Source organism: Erythrolamprus reginae, chromosome 6, assembly GCF_031021105.1.
Source record: "Erythrolamprus reginae isolate rEryReg1 chromosome 6, rEryReg1.hap1, whole genome shotgun sequence".
Taxonomy (NCBI): Eukaryota; Metazoa; Chordata; class Lepidosauria; order Squamata; family Dipsadidae; genus Erythrolamprus; species Erythrolamprus reginae.
In genome coordinates, this window is record NC_091955.1 from 87,389,548 (window position 1) to 87,408,006 (window position 18,459).

At 41.2% G+C, this 18,459-nt stretch overlaps 1 protein-coding gene across 1 annotated transcript; it reads right to left on the reverse strand.

Annotated features, from left to right (window-relative positions):
• Positions 1 to 467: 467 nt before the first annotated feature.
• RERGL (RERG like) lies at positions 468 to 16,382 on the reverse strand. The gene is made up of 5 exons (XM_070754310.1): positions 16,196 to 16,382; positions 8,341 to 8,397; positions 7,843 to 7,916; positions 6,697 to 6,845; positions 468 to 3,763 (listed from the first exon to the last, which is right to left on the reverse strand). Exons 1-5 carry the CDS (start codon positions 16,245 to 16,247, stop codon positions 3,481 to 3,483), a joined length of 615 nt encoding a protein of 204 aa, XP_070610411.1. The 5' UTR covers positions 16,248 to 16,382; the 3' UTR covers positions 468 to 3,480.
• Positions 16,383 to 18,459: the final 2,077 nt, after the last annotated feature.

Consider the following 18,459-nt stretch of genomic DNA (forward strand, 5'->3'; position numbering starts at 1 on the left):
ATCTATCAACAAATCCATGCTGCTAAAAGAGACGAGACATTCTTTTTTATTTATTTGTTTAGAATGATAAGGAAATACTGTAGTTTTATTCTGTTTACCTGGGAGACCTACAATCTCTCAATGCTGAATGAATAGAATGGTACCCAATGCATATTCCTGTTTTATGCAGGGAAGGAAGCATAACAACATGATGTGTGAACTGTGAATCACCGTTGAATAGCTGATGAAAATGTTTTCTTTTTGAGAAGGACAAGATAAAGACTGTAGTCTGTCCAAACGTGTGTTAAAGTTAGCAGCTTGTCAAGTGTTCTGTTTTTAGAAAGAGGAAAATTACTGCCTTGGGATGCGGACCATCAGTTGGCTAAAGTTTCTTTTACTCCTTCCAAGAATAAGAGGCTCGTGTTAACTTTAAGCCAGGAGGCAGACATTTGCTTTACTCCTTTTGGAAATAAGAGATCATAAATAACTTTATGCTAGTTTCATTTTTATTTTATTTTTTAAATAAAGTTTGCTTTAAAACTTTGGTTTGACATCCCTTCCCACCAGCCAACATAAATTTCTCAGGATCGATGATTGCATGTTCTTAAGTTGTAAGAAACTGTTTTGTATAGGGATTAAAACTAGAAACTGGGGGACTGAATGTTTTATCTTTGCTTAGGCAGGAAACCAGTTAAGGACTTTGGACCAATCCATCTCTCTCACCTCTTGGAAGAAGACCATAGCAACAGTAGCATGCTTTGGGAGTGATATATCTTGAGAGTAGATAGTAAGGTGAAGAGTCTGTCCCAATGATGGCTAACCTTTTCATTGCTATGCTCCAAAAGTGCATGCGCGCACCCAGTATTTTTTGCCAGATACTAAGCGGTATATGTACCAAATTCGGTTGAAATTGTTTGAGGCTAGTGATGGGCGAACTGAACTTGCACAATTCGGGTCCTTACCGAATTTTGCAATGTTCGGTATGCCGAACACGAACACGAAATTTTTCCAAAGTTTGGAGTCGTGTTCGGCGTTCGGAGCTTTGACATCACCGGCAGGTTGCTAAGGACACCAAGGGGATCACTTCCTGGATTCCATGGAATCCAGGAAGTGATCACCTTGGCGTCCTTAGCAACCTTCCTGTGACGTCAAAGCTCCATCCCCGGAATCTCTTCATGGGAGGGATTCCCCAGCTTCTTTAAAGGGAAGTCTTCACGTAAAAATAAACATTGTTATTTTTACGAAAAAGGACACCGCAGTGGCGCTGCAAGCAAAGGGCAGTCCTTTCACGAAAAAATAAAGAGTTAGGCTAGAATATAAACTGCCCATCTCACTATCAAGTGATTCTTCTGGGCAGCTGTTGAGAGTTGCACATTTCGGACAGCAAACGAGTGTTCACATTTCCAAATGCATTTTGCATCCTACTGTTTGTGTTATTCACAAGCAGGAAAAAACAGCAAGAGGTGGAGATCAAATTTTCCAGAAACTTACTTAGCAATATATACTGCTCAAAAAATTAAAGGGAACACTCAAATAACACATTCTAGATCTGAATATTCTCATTGAATATTTCATTTGCACAACTATTTCATTTGCACAACAGCATGTGAAATTGACTGTCAATCAGTGTTGCATCCTAAGGGGACAGTTTGATTTCATAGAAGTTTGATTTACTTGAAGTTATATTCTGGTTTTTTTAAGTGTTCCCTTTATCTTTTTGAGCAGTGTACTATGTCATGTCCCACTCCCCCAGTTTACCTAAAAAAGCCATCAGCTTCTCAGTGGCTTTACAATATTTAATGTAAGGCCACCATTCGCAAGAAGCCCCCAACTCTGCACTTAAGTAGTTAAAAAGACACTAAAATATATTAGAAGGGAACACTGACATATGGTTGATTGCAAACAGAAGCTGGAAAAAGGAATTAGCTGATAGGATTTCAATTAGATTTTAATCTTTCCCTAAGTCTGTTCTAAGCTAAGGAAAGGAACTGTAGCGAAAAAAGCACATGATTAAATTGTTATGAGCTGGGAAAGATGCTAATAGTTCAAGATTTTCCTTCCCTCCTGCTTCATCAGAGATGTTGGGGTTGTTTTGGGCAGTCCTTTCCTGTTGTGGTTAGCTCTGGCCCAGCTCCTGCCCCAAGGACTGTGGATGTGGGGGAGACATCCACATGCTGCAGGCCTGTTTTGCCCCCGGTGGAATCTGATGATGAAGGCTTCTCTGACCAAGAAAACATGAGTGACAGGGAGGAGGAGAGTGTGGCAGACAGCTCAGAAGGAGATCAATTATCTAGCTCCTCCTTGGATTCAGAACAAGAGTTAATGATACAGCCACGCATGCGGAGAGCGATGCATAGGCAACAACAACTGAGAGATTATTATCAAAGAAAATGAGGCCACCTGTGGTTGGGTGGGGCTGTGGTAATTAGTGAGGCTGCTATAAATAGCAGCCTGTGGGTTTGGCCATTGTGGAGGATTATCTGATCCTTGTGTTTCATGACTGCTTTACTGACTTTGACCTTTTGTGTGCTAATTTTTCCCTGCTTTGAAACTAAACCAGAGCAAAGTGTGTTTCACTTTGTGAAAGAAGAAGGACTGTTAATTGCCTCAGAGCTGCAAGCTAAGTATCACAGAACTGATAAGGGACTTGTATAAATTACCAGTTTGTTTGAAGATGAGTGCTCTATGCTATACCAAAAGAGGGCTTGGTTTAAGTGAATTTTCATTATAAAGAACATTGTTTTGAATTTTCAAACGTGTGTGTGTCTGAAATTTGTACCTGTGAATTTTTGGGAGGAGTTTACCAGTGAGCCCGACAGAACATTTCCCAATGAAAATTCTGGACATCCTCTCTCTCAGAGTTTTGTTGTTGTTGAAATCAATACCACAATTTATTTAGACCAGAGGTGGGCAAAGTTGACTCTTCTATGACTTGCGGACTTCAACTCCCAGAATTCCTGAGCCAATCATGCTAGCTCAGGAATTCTGGAAGTTGAAGTCCACGTGTCATTAAAAAGCCAACTTTTCCTACCCCTGATTTAGACCAATGCTTCCCATGCTTAGCCGTGTTTAAGATATGTGGACTTCACCTCCCCGAATATTCCAGCCAACATTGCAATGTTGGCTAAGGTATTCTGAGAGTTGAAGCCCACATGTCTTAAAAATGGCTAAACATAGAAAACATTGATAAAGGCCTCACACCCTGTGGTTTTCCTGGCCTTATTCATGTTGTCTGCTTGGATTCAGTTACGATTATTAGCGATTAACTTGCCTTTCACTCTTTAATAATAATGAAAAACTATATTCCCAGAAGAGTTATCAAAAGGCTAAATTTAAGTGACAAGTTTTGCCATGCCGGGTGGGAATACGCCAATCATTTCTGTGGCTTCCTTGGGTGACATGCTAAGATCTTCCTGTGAACTAGATCCTTTGTGCATGCATGTGCAAATATGTGCAAGAGGCAAGGTCTTGGCTCCCTGCCTGTTTCTGGTGGGCCTCTCACTAGACAGACTTCCTCCTCTTCCCGAACATGTTATTGATCAGTTTGGCCATGGATTTTGAACCGCTGGGCCGTCTCTTCTCTTTCCCCTTGGGATGAGCCATGAGGTTTTTCAAAGCTTGGCTGAACATTGTTCCCACTTCCTGGCATTGCTCTGCAGCGGACAGTTCACAAAACTGGCATCTGTAATCCAGGGCCAACTTCTGTCCTTCCTCCCAACCGACTTCTCGTATGTGGCACAAATCCTGCTTGTTCCCAACCAAAACCACAGTGCATTCTGGCGTTCTGGACAAAGAAAGTTGAGAAAAAAGATAAGTGATAAACAAAGAACTTTCATCCACTTAGATCGTGCTAACATCAGTCACTTCCATTAAGCGTTTTGAAATGTTAGATCACTGTACTTATAGAATGTGTATATATTTAACAACAATAATAACAATAACAGAGTTGGAAGGGACCTTGGAGGTCTTCTAGTCCAACCCGCTGCTTAGGCAGGAAACCCTACACTACTTCAGACCGATGATTATCCAACATCTTCTTAAAAACTTCCAGTGTGAGAACATTTACAACTTCTGGAGGCTGTTCCACTGATTAATTGTTCTAACTGTCAGGAAATTTCTCCTTAGTGCTAAGTTTCTTCTCTCCTTGTTTAGTTTCCACCCATTGCTTCTTGTTCTACTTTCAGGTGCTTTGGAGAATAGGTTGACTCAGTGAAAGGCTACCAAATTTTTTACTACCACACTGTGGGCATGGCTTATGCAGGATGCCCTGCATTTTCTTTCGACATTTTCAGTGCAAATTTGGTGCTCTGGGGTGGAACTCCATTTTTTGCTACCCCATTGTGTTCCCCCACATCTGGGCAGTAGCCCACCCCTGGGTTGACTCCCTCTTCTTTGTGGCAAAAAATAAATTGGATTTCTTTTTGGATTTAACTAAAAATTACTGGATTTAACTAAATTTTATTAGGTCATACTAAGCGACTGTTCAAAGTTTCAGTGGCTCTTCCTGTATGTACAATCCCACTTTAGGCCCTCGGTAACTGGACCATATTTATGGCTGTTTCTAGTTTCTTTTAACCACGTGATTGTATTTTATGATGACTTTGCCACAAGCTTTTATTCCCGTTCAGTTTTCAGCATAACCACAGCTATAGTGAATCACCGTTTCACTTAACAACCTTGCTGTGTTACAACCATGACAGCCAGGCTCTATAATGGCCATAACCTGAGGACTACTTGTATAATTCAATCTTGGGCATCAAAACAGTAAATATATTAAAATAAACAAATTCAAATCTCACGAAATTGAAACTTATCTTTGTAGATCTAGTCCTGGGTCCTCCCAGATAATGTTATTTGATTGAAAGGAGACACACAACTGTGTTTTTACACTGATACACATCCCAGTTGAGCTCATCTATGTAATCCACACATCCCTCTTTTAGGAAAAAATATGTTTTCCATTTATATCACATTCAATATGCAATGCCTAAGTTAATAATCAGCAAAGAATAAGGTGTCTTTATAGACCATATAGACCAGTGTTTCCCAACCTTGGCAAGCTAAAGATATCTGGACTTCAACTCTCAGAATTCCCCAGCCAGCATTCGCTGGCTGGGGAATTCTGGAATTTGAAGTCCAAATATCTTCAAGTTGCCAAGGTTGGGAAACACTGATATAGACAATATAGGAACAGCCGATATTTTTTAACACAATGGAACTGTTGTAATTTCCAAAGAACTGTTTGGGGAACCGTTAGGGCAAAATTCTTAAATGTTTCCATTAGAATCCTGACTGATCCCTGGTGTTTTTGTTTGCTTTTAAAACAAGGAGAGTGAAATATGAGCAACAGCTGGCCATTTTCTCCGAAAAGTGAAGGGACACAAACGTTCCACGTTGGACTATTGATGGTGACAGATTCACATATATGAAGACAAAGGTTGCAAAAAATAACTAGCCATCTGAGAGCTGCTTTTATTGGATGGGGATCATCCTTCACACTAGCAATTTCTTTCCCACGCTGCAATTAAAAGCGGAGATTGAATTTCAGCTGGCTGACAGTTGTAAATGTCACACAGTTCAATAAAACTTTCACTGAGGTAGCCTGATCCAGGGCTGTAGATAGGCTGACCCTAATAAACTGGGTTTTAAACTATGTAGAATTTCTATGTGTAAAAAAAAAAAGGACTGGCTGAATCAAACTAGGTAGACATACTTGCAGTCAATTGGAATCATTGTTCCTGGCTTTTATTGGGTCTTCATTACAGGGATGGGGAGCCATGGCCCTTTTATGACTTGTGGACTTCGACCCACCTGGCTCAAGAATTCTGGGAGTCAACATCCACAAGTCATAAAACGTCCACAAGTTATGAAAGGGCGATAGTTCCCCCCGCTCCTGACTTAAAGGGACCAAGTCTGAATCTTATCGTATTTCCCCTATGAGTCACGCAAAGCTTTCTGCTTTCCTAGTCAAGGTGTTGTGGCCTGTCTACATCCGACGCAGCTAGTCATGTATCCCAAGGATTGAGAGACTGATGTGGCGTGGTACCATAGGTCCGTGCGCCTGGCACTCAAGTCCAATAGTGAGGAGGCTGGGGAGGTGTCAGAGGCTGAAAGCCAACCAGGGCCTTCTGCACCTCCCGAGGCGCGCTTGAGTGACTCGGGAGAAGAGGAGGAGCCTCTTCTTGATGTTAGGGCACGCAGGGCTGCTAGAAGGCAGGAGTGGCTAAGCAAGAGGTGGTCTCTTCATAAATAGATCTGTAGAACAATTGGTCATGCACTTAGACTATTTAAAGCTTAACCACGTAATGCTTCAATGCAGAAGACAACTTTGTTTTGTTCCAGTTTGGCTCTCTCTCGGATATTCTTGTTTAGATTAGGAATTAAAACTGGCAATGGTGGCTGATGACATCCAGGCTGCTTGCCAAGCTATAGTAAGTTTCAGAGAAGGAGATCACTTTGATTAAAGTAATGATCTGTCTGTTTGGTTTCTGCTGGGACTCTGGCCAGTTGTTAAAACTATAATGAGCAACTGGCTCATAGCAAACTTATTTCTGTTTTCCTGAACTGTTCAAAAGCCAAAGCCCACTGCTAAGGAAATATTAATCATAACAGTTTGATGTTTAAATCAGTGTGTGTGTGTGTGTGTGTGTGTGTGTGCATATTTCTTGGGGGGTAGTTCATCACTGAGACAGAACAGATGGTTACTAGCTAACTTACCTTTTGCAAGCTCCTCCGTGACACTCACGGATCCTGTAGAGCAACGCTTTTGCAAATGCAAATGATGTTCTGTCACTGATGTCGTAGACTACAACAAATCCATCTGCCCATTGGAGTTCATCTGCAAGTAACAACTTCCCTGGTCGAGGCTGGAAGAGAAAAAGATAAGCGGTTTATACTGTGCTTTCTGTTGCAGAAGACCCTGCTTTAACGTAAGTGAAGCATAACTAATTACCCACCATCGTTTTAGTGTCAACATTTAGCAACCACATAGAGCAGTGATGGCAAACCTATGGCACATGTGCCGCAAGTGGCATACAGAGCCATATTGGGGGGGATGCAAGGCACAAATAGGTGCACCTACCAGTTGATTTTCGCCCTTGGGGAAGGCTGTTTCGTCCTCCAGGGAAGCTTCCCTGGAGTGCAAAAAACCACCTTCTTCCTGTGGCAGCGACTAACCTCCTCCTCATCTTCCTCCTCCTCCTCCCAACCAAATTCCAAGCTTTTATTTCTTTCCCAATGGGTTTGCATGCATTATTTGCTTTTACATTAATTCCTATGGGGAAAAAATGATTATAAATCATATACTTACAAACTTTTCTACTTAAGAACCTGGTCGCGGAACGAATTAAGTTCTTAAGTAGAGGTACCACTGTATTTCTATTTTTAACATTTTATATACTGTGAGTTCTAATCTTGCCGACTGAGTGATTTTGGGTCAATCACTTTTTTTCAGCCCATCCAACCGTTGCAGGAACAATAGGAGGAGCAATATTGGGTTGCTACATGGATGGTATGTTATTCCGGTGCATGAAACTCCAGCTGACTAGAGTGTGGGCGCACGTGTCGGAGCGAGATTTGCTTCTTGCGCATGCGCAGGAAGCCAAATTTCATGCGAGGAAGCATGGGCACATGAGATTTTGGTGATTTCTACCAAATTTTTTGCTTCCATGCATGTACGGGCATCTTCACACAAGATTTGAGTTCCTGCACATGCGCAAGAAGCAAATCTTACTCCAACGCACACATGCCGGGGTCATGGAGTTCTGCGGGAAGCGCACTTGTAGCGGCCGTAAGTGGAATTTGCCCCGAGGAAGAAGAAAGTGTATTTATTATGCATGTTCGACGTCTAGTTTTCCAACTTACTTGGGAACAAGGATCATATATTTCCAAGTTAATTTGCTTTCCATCCAGATACAAATGTTTTGTGTAAATGCATTCTGTGAGGGAGAAAAAAAAATAGGAATAAACACAAAGCAATATAACAATGAGGGATCAATCTATTGCTACAACTTCCCTGTCTCACTCTGGTCCTTAACCAGAAAATAAATATTAACCTTCAGGCCCCAAAGAAACCCACAGAATATCTTCATATTTTTATTGAAAACACAAAGCTTACAACAATACTACTTCCTGTATTTTATCTTAGGATGGATATATGTTTATCCCAGGCATGTTTAAATTCAGTGACTGTGGATTTACCAACCACGTGGGCTGGAAGTTCATTCCAAGCATCTACTACTCTTTATCAATCAATCAATCAAAATGGTACATACTCACCCCTCTTCCATTACCAGCAGTAACATCTGGGTCATTTGAGTGTAAATAAAATGCAAGGGAGATTCAAAGTGAGCGGAAACTTACCAGAATCGGAGGCATACTCTCCAATGAAGCGCTTCGTCAGAAAGCGCACCGTAAGGGCTGAAAAGACAAAGCAAAGGGACCATGGGAGCATTGCTTTGGACACATGTTTTTCTAAAGAAAATCTCTATGGATTTTTATCCCCCCCCCCCCCCGGCATATCCAGTGTTGGAAGAAATCTCCATCTGGGTTCAGTTCCAAGTAGGGAAAAAGACCCTGGGAACATGATCAGAAAGAAGGTTTATTGATGAAAAAGAACCACATGGGTTTGAGGTCCTGGGCGGCAGAACACATGGAGTGGAGAGAGAGGGTTATTTATACCTTCTCTTGGGCCTTGCCCTTGAGCTTCCTGTTCCTGTGGCAAGAGCATGTAATCTATTGGTTGCTGCAGTCAGACTCCCATGGAGCCATGTAGGGTCATGTGTCAAGATGAAGCCTTTGTTCTGCATCAATGGATGTAAGGAGGTCAGTGGAATCCCTGCACTCGGACTGGTCCTCGTGATGAACTTGTGGGTGTGGGGATGAACCTTAACCGGGGTGGGGTACTGGGAGGAAGTTAGTATCGGGATGGCAACGGTGTGACCAACATGGCTCTGATAATAAATCGAATCTTGAATGAGAGAAATGGACTGGAATGATTGATTGATTGATTGATTGATTGATTGATTGATTGATTGTTAGAGTTGAAAGGGACCATGAAGGCCATCGAGTTCAACCCCCTGCCCAAGCAGGAACCCTATAGTACACCAGAAGTGGCAGTTCAATCTTCTCTTAAAAATGTCCAGAGTGTTGGAGTTCACAACGTCCGCTGGTAGGTTGTTCCATTGGTTGATCGCTCTGACCGTCAGGAAGTTTCTCCTTATCTCCATGTTGAATCTCTCCTTGGTCAGCTTGATTTATTTCTCAGATACTATTTGGGGCACTGACATCGTGTTTGTCTGAATCAAGTTGAACCTTGGGATGATGCAATGTCCTTAGGAAATTTTGAAATCTGCAGACGTTAGAGGGCAGTAATATACACCGACTTTGCCGCCTCTGTCACCACAAAGTAAGTCCTAATGTAAGTTCTTAGCTATGTTCAGTCAGAGTTACTGTCCCTCCATGCAGTAAGCCCTGCTGCTAGATGGGTAGAGGGCTAATCCTATTATGTCCAGAGGAGTCATGTCTTAATCCCATCACCCTGGAGCTGGAAATCTTTTGTCTTGTAGATAAGTTGACTCAATTTTTCTTTATGTGCACCAAAATATCTGTTGGGGGAAGGAACTGGGGTTCTAGGGTTCTGTTTCCTTTAAGGTTTTTATTTCTCTTTTAAGGGAAATATTTTATCCTGCCATTTTTATATTTCCTAAAATATTTCATTATTCTAGGAGAGGGGAGGGTGCTAACTTTGTACACCAACTAATAGTTGGATTATGAGTCAGGCTACAAACCTATATATAGCAGACAAGATACACAGTCCTTTCTACAGTCCTACTTTGCCTCCGTTCTGAAAACTGTATATTTGTTTTACTTTCCCAATTTAATTGGCCATTGCAACGCAAGGCTTATTTAGGTCCCAGGATGTAAACCAGAAATCAACTCTTGGCGCTAGAGATGGGGATATGAAGAGAGTTTCAAATGTTAAGGTGTATTTATGTGAATGTGATCATTCCTACTTCACCGAAGACTTTCTAAACAGGAGCAACACAGGAGCAATGCCTGGCTTCACACACTGTACCTGGCTACTATTTTACCACAATTTATTTATTTAAGCATATCCACACTCTAATTTTGAAGGCCCAATTTTCCAAAGATATTCTCTCTGTCTCTCTGTCTCTCTGTCTCTCTCTCTGTCTCTTTCTTTCTCTCTCTGTCTCTCTCTCGGTTTGCCTGAACTGGTCCAAACTGGTTGAATCCCACCCCTCATTTGTTCATTCATTCATTTGTTCTCTCTTTCTCTCTCTTCCTCCTTGTCTCTTTGTTTCTCTCTCCCTCCTTCCCTCCCTCTCGGTCTCTTTCTCTCTCTTCCTTCCTCTCCTTTTTCTCTCTCTTCCTTCCTCCCTTTCTCTCTTTCTCTCTCCTCCTCTCTCCTTTTCTCTCTCTCTCTTGCTCTCTCTCTTTCTCTCTCTGTCTCTGTCTCTCTCTCTCTATTTCTCTCTCTCTCTCTCTTGCTATCTCTCTCTCTCTCTTCCTTCCTCTCCTTTTTTCTCTCTCTTCCTTTTTCCCTTTCTCTCTTTCTCTCTCCCCCCCTCTCTCTTTTTTCTCTGTCTCTTGCTCTCTCTCTTGCTCTCTCTCTTTCTCGCTCTCTCTCTGTCTCTCTCTCTCTCTCTCTCTCTCTCTCTCTCTCATTCACTCACTACCCAGGCCTATGCTTTCCTAGCACTAACTAGTTCAGCCTGTGTTTAGAGACACCCAAATCTGCAGCATGTTGACCAACTCCAGTGTCACCTAGTGGTGACAAGTCATCCCAAAGTTCATCAAATGTCTTTGATATTACAGGTGAATAGTAAATTGCAGCCAGCTGTAAGTCTGTGATATCCTCGTTCTCTCTCTCCATTTCTCTCTATACAGTATATATATATATTTCACCCAGGAACAAATCCTATCCACTTCCGCACTGCAACTATCGGTATTGCAGCTAGATGGCAGGAAAGAAATATAGAAAGCTTTTTAAAAAAAACTGCCATCAAGTGGTCATGTAGTTGTTTCTGCCAGGTGTCATATGAATTACTTAATGTTGTTTGTTTGAGTAAATACTGATGAGACCACATGGATTGCACAGATGTAACCTATTTGTTGTAGTAATACATTTGTTGCACTTAATGTTGCATACTGATAAAAATGAAAGGGTTAGTTTCTCTTCTTTTGCTAAGCTGACATTAAGACCTACTAAACATAGAAACATAGAGAAACATAGAAGATTGATGGCAGAAAAAGACCTCATGCTCCATCTAGTCTGCCCTTATAATATTTCATCTTAGGATAGATATATGTTTATCCCAGGCCTGTTTAAATTCAGTTACTGTGGATTTAACAACCACGTCTGCTGGAAGTTTGTTCCAAGCATCTACTACTCTTTCTGTCAAATAATATTTTCTCACGTTGCTTCTGGTCTTTCCCCCAACTAACTTCAGATTGTGCCCCCTTGTTCTTGTGTTCACTTTCCTATTAAAAACACTTCCCCCATGAACCCTATTTAACCCATTAACATATTTAAATGTTTCGATCATGTCTCCCCTTTCCCTTTTGTCCTCCAGACAAGAACCACCTCAGCTATCTTACAGATAGTCCTTGACTTATGACAATTCATTTAATGATCATTCAAAGGTAACAACAGGTCTGAAAAAAGTGACTTATCACCGGTCCTTGCACTTAATAACTGTTGTAGCATCCTTGCAGCAACATGATCGAAATGGAAGTGTTTGACAACTAGAATGTATTTACAAAGGCTGCAGCGTTCTGAAGGTCACATGATCACCATTTCAGACCTTCCCAGGGGCTTCCAACAATAGTAATAACAATAACACTTAGGCTTATATGCTGCTTTGCAATGTTTTACAGCAAAACTATGTTGGCAATAGCCATCTTCACACAACTTTCATTCATTCATTCATTCATTCATTCATTTATTTATTTATTTATTAGATTTTTATGTTGCCCCTCTCTGTAGACTCGGGGCAGCTCACAACAAAATAAAGCAATTTATGACAAATCTAATAATTTAAAAAACATTTAAAAAACCCATTATTAAAACAGACATACGCACAAGCATACCATACATAAATTGTATAGGCCCGGGGGAGATGTCTCAATTCCCCCATGCCTGATGGTAGAGGTGGGTTTTAAGGAGTTTACGAAAGGCAAGGAGGGTGGGGGCAGTTCTAATCTCCGGGGGGAGCTGGTTCCAGAGAGTCGGGGCCGCCACAGAGAAGGCTCTTCCCCTGGGACCCGCCAAACAACATTGTTTAGTCGATGTGACCTGGAGACGGCCAACTCTGTGGGACCTAATCGATCTCTGGGATTCGTGCGGCAGAAGGCGGTCCCGGAGATATTCTGGTCCGATGCCATGAAGGGCCTTATAGGTCATAACCAACACTTTGAATTGTGACCAGAAATTGATCGGCAACCAATGCAGACTGTGGAGTGTTGGTGTAACATGGGCATATCTAACTTGTTAGATCCCGCAGGCTGTATGGCTATGCAGATAATTTTTAAAAATAGCAATAGCACTTAGACTTACATACTTCTTCATAGTGTTTTACAGCCCTCTCTAATTGGTTTACAGAGTCAGCATATTGCCCCCAACAATCTGGGTCCCCTTTTTACCGACATCCAAAGGATGGAAGGCTGAGTCAACCTTGAGCCTGGTGAGATTTGAACTGCCAAATTGCATTCAGCCAGCAGTCGGCAGAAGCAGCCTGCAGTACTGCACTCGAACCACTGCGTCACCATGGCTCAACAAGCACACTCAATGGGGGATTCCAGATTTGCTTAACAACCAACTCAACTGATTCCTTTAACAATTGCAATCATCCCCTTAACAACCCTAGTAGATAAGATGGCAAAATTGGTTACGACTCATTTACAGTAACAGCTGCATTGCTTAGCATCAGACATTCTGGTCCCAATTGGGAATGATATTGCTATCTAATAGCCGGAGTGGCACAGTTAGAGTGCAGCAGTGCAAGCAACTTCAACTAACTGCTAGTTGTAGTTCAACCATTCAAATCTCACCACTGGCTCAAGGTTGACTCAGCCTTCCATCCTTCCCAGGTGAGTAAAATGAGGATCCACATTGTTGGGGGCAATAGGCTGATTCTGTAAACTGCTTAGAGAGGGCTATAAAAGCACTATGAAGTGGTATATAAGTCTAAGTGCTATTGCTATTGTAAGATGAGGACTACCTATACTATGAAGGCCAGTTGTCCCTACTATCTGTTGCATACTGTTCCTCAACCCCTGTTGTATAATGCAAAAAAGCAGAAAATGGCAATTACTCCATGTTCTTACAGCACAATTCTCCATTGGACAGTCACTAATAGAGGTTAAATTTATATAGTGGTTATATTTCTATAGCCATGGTAGCACAGTAAATAAAAATCAATGTTGCACACTAACTTTGCCAGGAGTTCAATCCCGACCAGCTCAAGGTTCACTCATCCTTCCATCCTTCAGATGTCAGTAAAATGAGGACCCAGATTTTTGGGGTGCATAGGCTGACTCTGTAAACAACTTAGAGCAGTGGTCCTCAACCTGGAGGTCGGGGCCCCTTTGGGGGTTGAATTACTGTTTCACAGGGGTTGCCTAAGAAAGACAAAATTTGCCTAAGAAAGACAAATTTCCCATTGTATTAGGAACTAATATATTTTATGTATATTATATTTTATGTTTGGTATGTATGTGTTGCATGGTTTTAATTGCTGGGGTTTTATATATGTTTTATTTTTAATATTAGATTTGTTTCACTGTTATATTGTTTCTATTATTGTTGTGAGCTGCCCCAAGTCTTCAGAGAGGGGCGGCATACAAATATAATAAATAATAATAATAAATAATAATAACTAAAGCTTCTATTCTGGTGCCTTGGAACATATTATTACAATCTGACCAATCAACCATTTACAGTGGGGGTGTTCCTCTGACCTTCCTGCCAATCAGCTTAAAGCTGTTGGGACAATTAGTGGTAGACTTATGGTTAGGGGTCATCACAACATGAGAAACTGTAATAAGCGGTCGCGGCATTAGAAAGTTGAGAACCACTGATTCAGAGAGTGCTGTAAAGCATTATGAAGCAGTATATAAGTCTATGTGCTATTGGGATATGGGATTTTTAAAAAGTATCTGCATAGCCATATTAAACAGCCTGTGTGATCTAACAAGTTGTGTGAAGATGGCTATTGCTAACATAGTTTTGCATAGAAATAACTGGAAAGAAGGATGGAAAAACCGAAAAAGATAGCTATCTGGAATTATATTTTCCATTATAGGTAATACCCAGCTGAACATCTGGTTTTTGAGATTATCTGTTTATTGCTTATCTTCCATGATGCAAGAACACCTGACCAATCTTTCACCTGGATCAGATTTCAGATATGATTGTTGCATCATGTATCTTTAAGTTATGCCTTGGGCTTATACAAGCTACACTGGACTAGAATTGCATTTCATCCAAAATTGGAACCTTAGAAGTAAAACCTAAAATTAGAAGGAAGGCTGTTACAGATTTTATATTTTGCTCTAAGCCATAGTTTATCCTGACTATTATCAAACAGACCATCAAGGTTCCCTGCACATAGGTTGCGACTTAAAGCATGTTGCATAAAGCACATTGACTTGTTCATATATCTTGCTAAATCCAAACCAAAAACTCATTATTCTGGTTTAGCGTGATGGTGAATCCCCAACGGACTTCTAAATTGAGAATTAAATCCTAAAAATGGTCCTGAATTTTAACCACATTTTGTCAAACAACTCATAACAATCTCATTCACTTATCACGCCATATGTCAAGGTTCCAGGTAGTCTCCAAACTAAATCAGAGTCCAAGTCAAAGTATTCCTCAAAGTTCCAATTTAATTCCAGAAGCATCCTGGCAACTACCTGGGAAACTTGAAAATAAGTTTCTCACCCAGTTGAAAGTTTACATCCCTTGTGCCCTACCCACAAACTTGTCACATTGAAAAGAAGGACTAGGGGAGACATGATAACAGTGTTCCCAATATCTCAGGTGCTGCCACAAAGAAGAGGGAGTCAAGCTATTCTCCAAAGCACTTGAGGGCAGGACAAGAAGCAATGGGTGGAAACTAATCAAGGGGAGAAGTAACTTAGAACTAAGGAGAAATTTCTTGAGAGTGAGAACATTTAATCCACGGAACAGCTTGCCTCCAGAAGTTGTGAATGCTCCAACACTGGAAGTTTTAAAGAAGACGTTGGATAACCATTTGTCTGAAATAGTGTAGGGTTTTCTGCCTAAGCAGAGGGTTGGACTAGAAGACCTATTCTATTCTATTCTATTCTACTTTCTATTCTATTCTATTTTCTATTCTATTTTCTATTCCATTCTGTTCTATGTCCTGTTCTGTTCTATTCTATTCTATTCTATATTCTATTCTATGTTCTGCTCTGCTCTATTCTAGTCTCTTCCATTCTATGTTCTATTCTATGTTCTGCTCTGCTCTGCTCTATTCTATTCGATTCTGTTCGATTCTATTCGATTCTATTCGATTCTATTCGATTCTATTCGATTCTATTCGATTCTACTTTCTATTCTATTCGATTCTATTTTCTATTCTATTTTCTATTTTCTATTCTATTTTCTATTCTATTTTCTATTCCATTCTGTTCTATGTCCTGTCCTGTCCTGTTCTGTTCTATTCCATTCCATTCCCTTCCATTCTGTGTTCTATTCTATTCTATTCCATTCTATTCTATTCTATTCCATTCTATGCTATGTTCTATTCTATGTTCTGCTCTGCTCTATTCTATTCTATTCTATTTTATTTTCTATTCCATTCTGTTCTGTGTTCTGTTCTATTCAATTCGATTGGATTCCATTCCATTCCACTCCACTCCAATCCAATCCACTCCAATCCACTCCACTCCACTCCACTCCACTCTACTCCATTCCATTCCATTCCATTCCAACTGGTGCAAAGACCTGCCACCAGAAGTTTTGGATGCTCCAACCCTGGAAGTTTTAAAGAAAACTTTGGACAACCATTTGTGAATGAAGAGCCTACATGGGTGCTCGGACAGATCATTCCCGTGATCGCGCGTGTACGTGTGGAAACCTAAACGATTCCCTTTCCTGAAGCCAGCAACCCCCCCATACCTGCCCGCCAGAAGCGCCGCGGCCGAAGCCCCCTGCCCAGAGCCTTACCGGATTTGCCCGTCCCTTCGCTGCCCAGCATGGCTACCCGCACCCCGTTCATGCCCGGCGCCACTTCGAGCGGCCAAATCAGCCAAAAGTCAGTCAACTTCGCCGGGCAGGCGGGCAGGCGGGTTGACCCGGGACGTGGAGATGCTACAAGCAGCGGAGAGCCTCGCTTGGATTCTGTCCGTTGCGATGCCCGGGAAGCGACTCTGCTTGACCGCTGCACCGTCCCGCGGCTATATAACCTCTGGGGCTGCGCATGTCGAGGGGAGGAGGAGGAGGAGGGGAGACCCGCCTTCTTCTTTCCCAGGTCGTCGGTTAAGCCGGAATGGAAACTGGTTGTCTGAACGGGTCGCTCCCCCCTCTCCAAACCCCCGTTCCCGTGACGTGAGGCTGGATTTTGTGGGTTGAGAGGAGGAGAAGCCCAAATGGCTCGCGGTTTGCTATGTTGTCTCTGACCCGACTTCCCACGGACTTTTCCTGGCCTCGCAGGAAAAGTTCGAGCATCGACTTAAAAGATGTTGCCGCTGTATGCCGTGCATAAGAGCACCAGCGTGCGTTCCGTCCCCTGTCCTAATGTTTCCCTCTTACTAGTATCATATGTATAAACATTGTTATATCTTTGTATTCTAACAATAGGTACTTGACAAAACAAATAAATAAAAATAAATAAAATATTTCTACCAGAGACTAGGCTTGATTAATGATGAAGGTGAATAGAGTGGAGTGGAGTAGAGAACAGAGTATAGAGTAGAGTAGAGTATAGTGGAGTAGAAGAATAGAATAGAATAGAATAGAATAGAACAGAACAGAACAGAATTATTTATTGGCCAAGTGTGATTGGACACACAAGGAATTTGTCTTTGGTGCATATGCTCTCAGTGTACATAAAAGAAAAAGATACATTTGTCAATGCAAATAAGCAATCAGGAAACCATCGATATGAATATAAATCTTAAGGATACAAGCAACAAGTCACAGACATACATTTATAAGCGGGAGGAGATGGGTGATAGGAAAGATGAGAAGACTAATAATAATAGCAATGCAGCCTTAGTGAAGAGTTTGACATTGCTGAACAAATTATTTGTTTAGCAGAGGGATGGCATCCAAGAAAAAACTGTTCTTGGGTCTAGTTGTTCTGGTGTGCTGTGCTCTACAGGGTTGTTTTGAGGGTAGGAATTGAAACAATTTATGTTCAGGATGCAAGGGGTTTAGATGGGCTGGGTAGGTTCATGGGATAGTAAACAAACAAACAAACAAACAGAAATCCAACCCCCACCCAGAAAATGGGTTAAAATATTAACCAAGTTACATGTGCTGTGCAAGGATAAAACTTTGCTAATCAGCCATTAAACAAGATTCCTTTTGGGAAACTACCCATTGGATTGTCAGACAGATGTTTCATTGATTTCAATGGGACTTTATTCCTATAACAGTATAATTATTTTGTAAGATGAATGGATTCTCCCAAGTCCAGGCACAACCAGTTTTTCACAGCCTAAACCTCTCTGGTTGTAATTGCAGTAAAAAAGGTCTACTGGTAGTCCATGGTGGAGCCCAAAACTTTGGTTGTTAAGTGAAGCATTCGTTAAGTGGGTTTTTTCCCCATTGTACAACCTTTCTTGCTACAATTGTTATTTAGAGAGATAACTGTGTTCCCCTTGACTGGCTATTCAAATGATAGCCACATATCTGAGATGCTTTCATTTTTTAAAATTTTTGCACTGAGCAGGGGATAAGAATTAATGACATCACCATTTTTGTTTAATTCTAGGATTATACATGAAACTACAAACTCTTGCAATTTTAAATCATTTAATTAGAAGCAATTTCTATTTCCTCTTTAATTCATGATTATATTTATATTTTTAACTTGAAGATTGTGTTCACAACAGACTAGACCAATACCTAGTGCTGGTATATGCCCAGTGAAGAGAGCTTGTTTAGATTAAATTCAAACAATGGATTAATTTAATGTCAATTTTTTTTCTTCCTAGTATTTTTGGTTGTTGTTGCAAATACAGTAAGGGGTTTGGTGTTTTTTTCAGATCAAGTGTTGATCCTTTGGTTGTCATTGGAATTGATTGACTTGCTTGCCATGTTATCGTGACATCATGGCCTGAGAGACAATGACTTGTCCAAAATCAGGCAGTTGGCTGTCATACCTAAAACATGACTAGGACTCACAATCTCCAAGTTTCTAGGCTAATGCAAATTGGACCAAATTGTTGCTTAATTTATTGTGATGACCGAGTTAAATTATGTCA

Excerpts from the sequence above, each read along its gene's own strand:
- RERGL (XM_070754310.1), bottom strand. The coding sequence starts at position 16,247 with ATGAACGGGGTGCGGGTAGCCATGCTGGGCAGCGAAGGGACGGGCAAA. Across the intron at positions 8,398-16,195 it reads CGAAGGGACGGGCAAATCCG|CCCTTACGGTGCGCTTTCTG; the intron begins GTAAGGCTCTGG and ends TTGTCTTTTCAG. Across the intron at positions 6,846-7,842 it reads TATATGATCCTTGTTCCCAA|CCTCGACCAGGGAAGTTGTT; the intron begins GTAAGTTGGAAA and ends TTTCTCTTCCAG.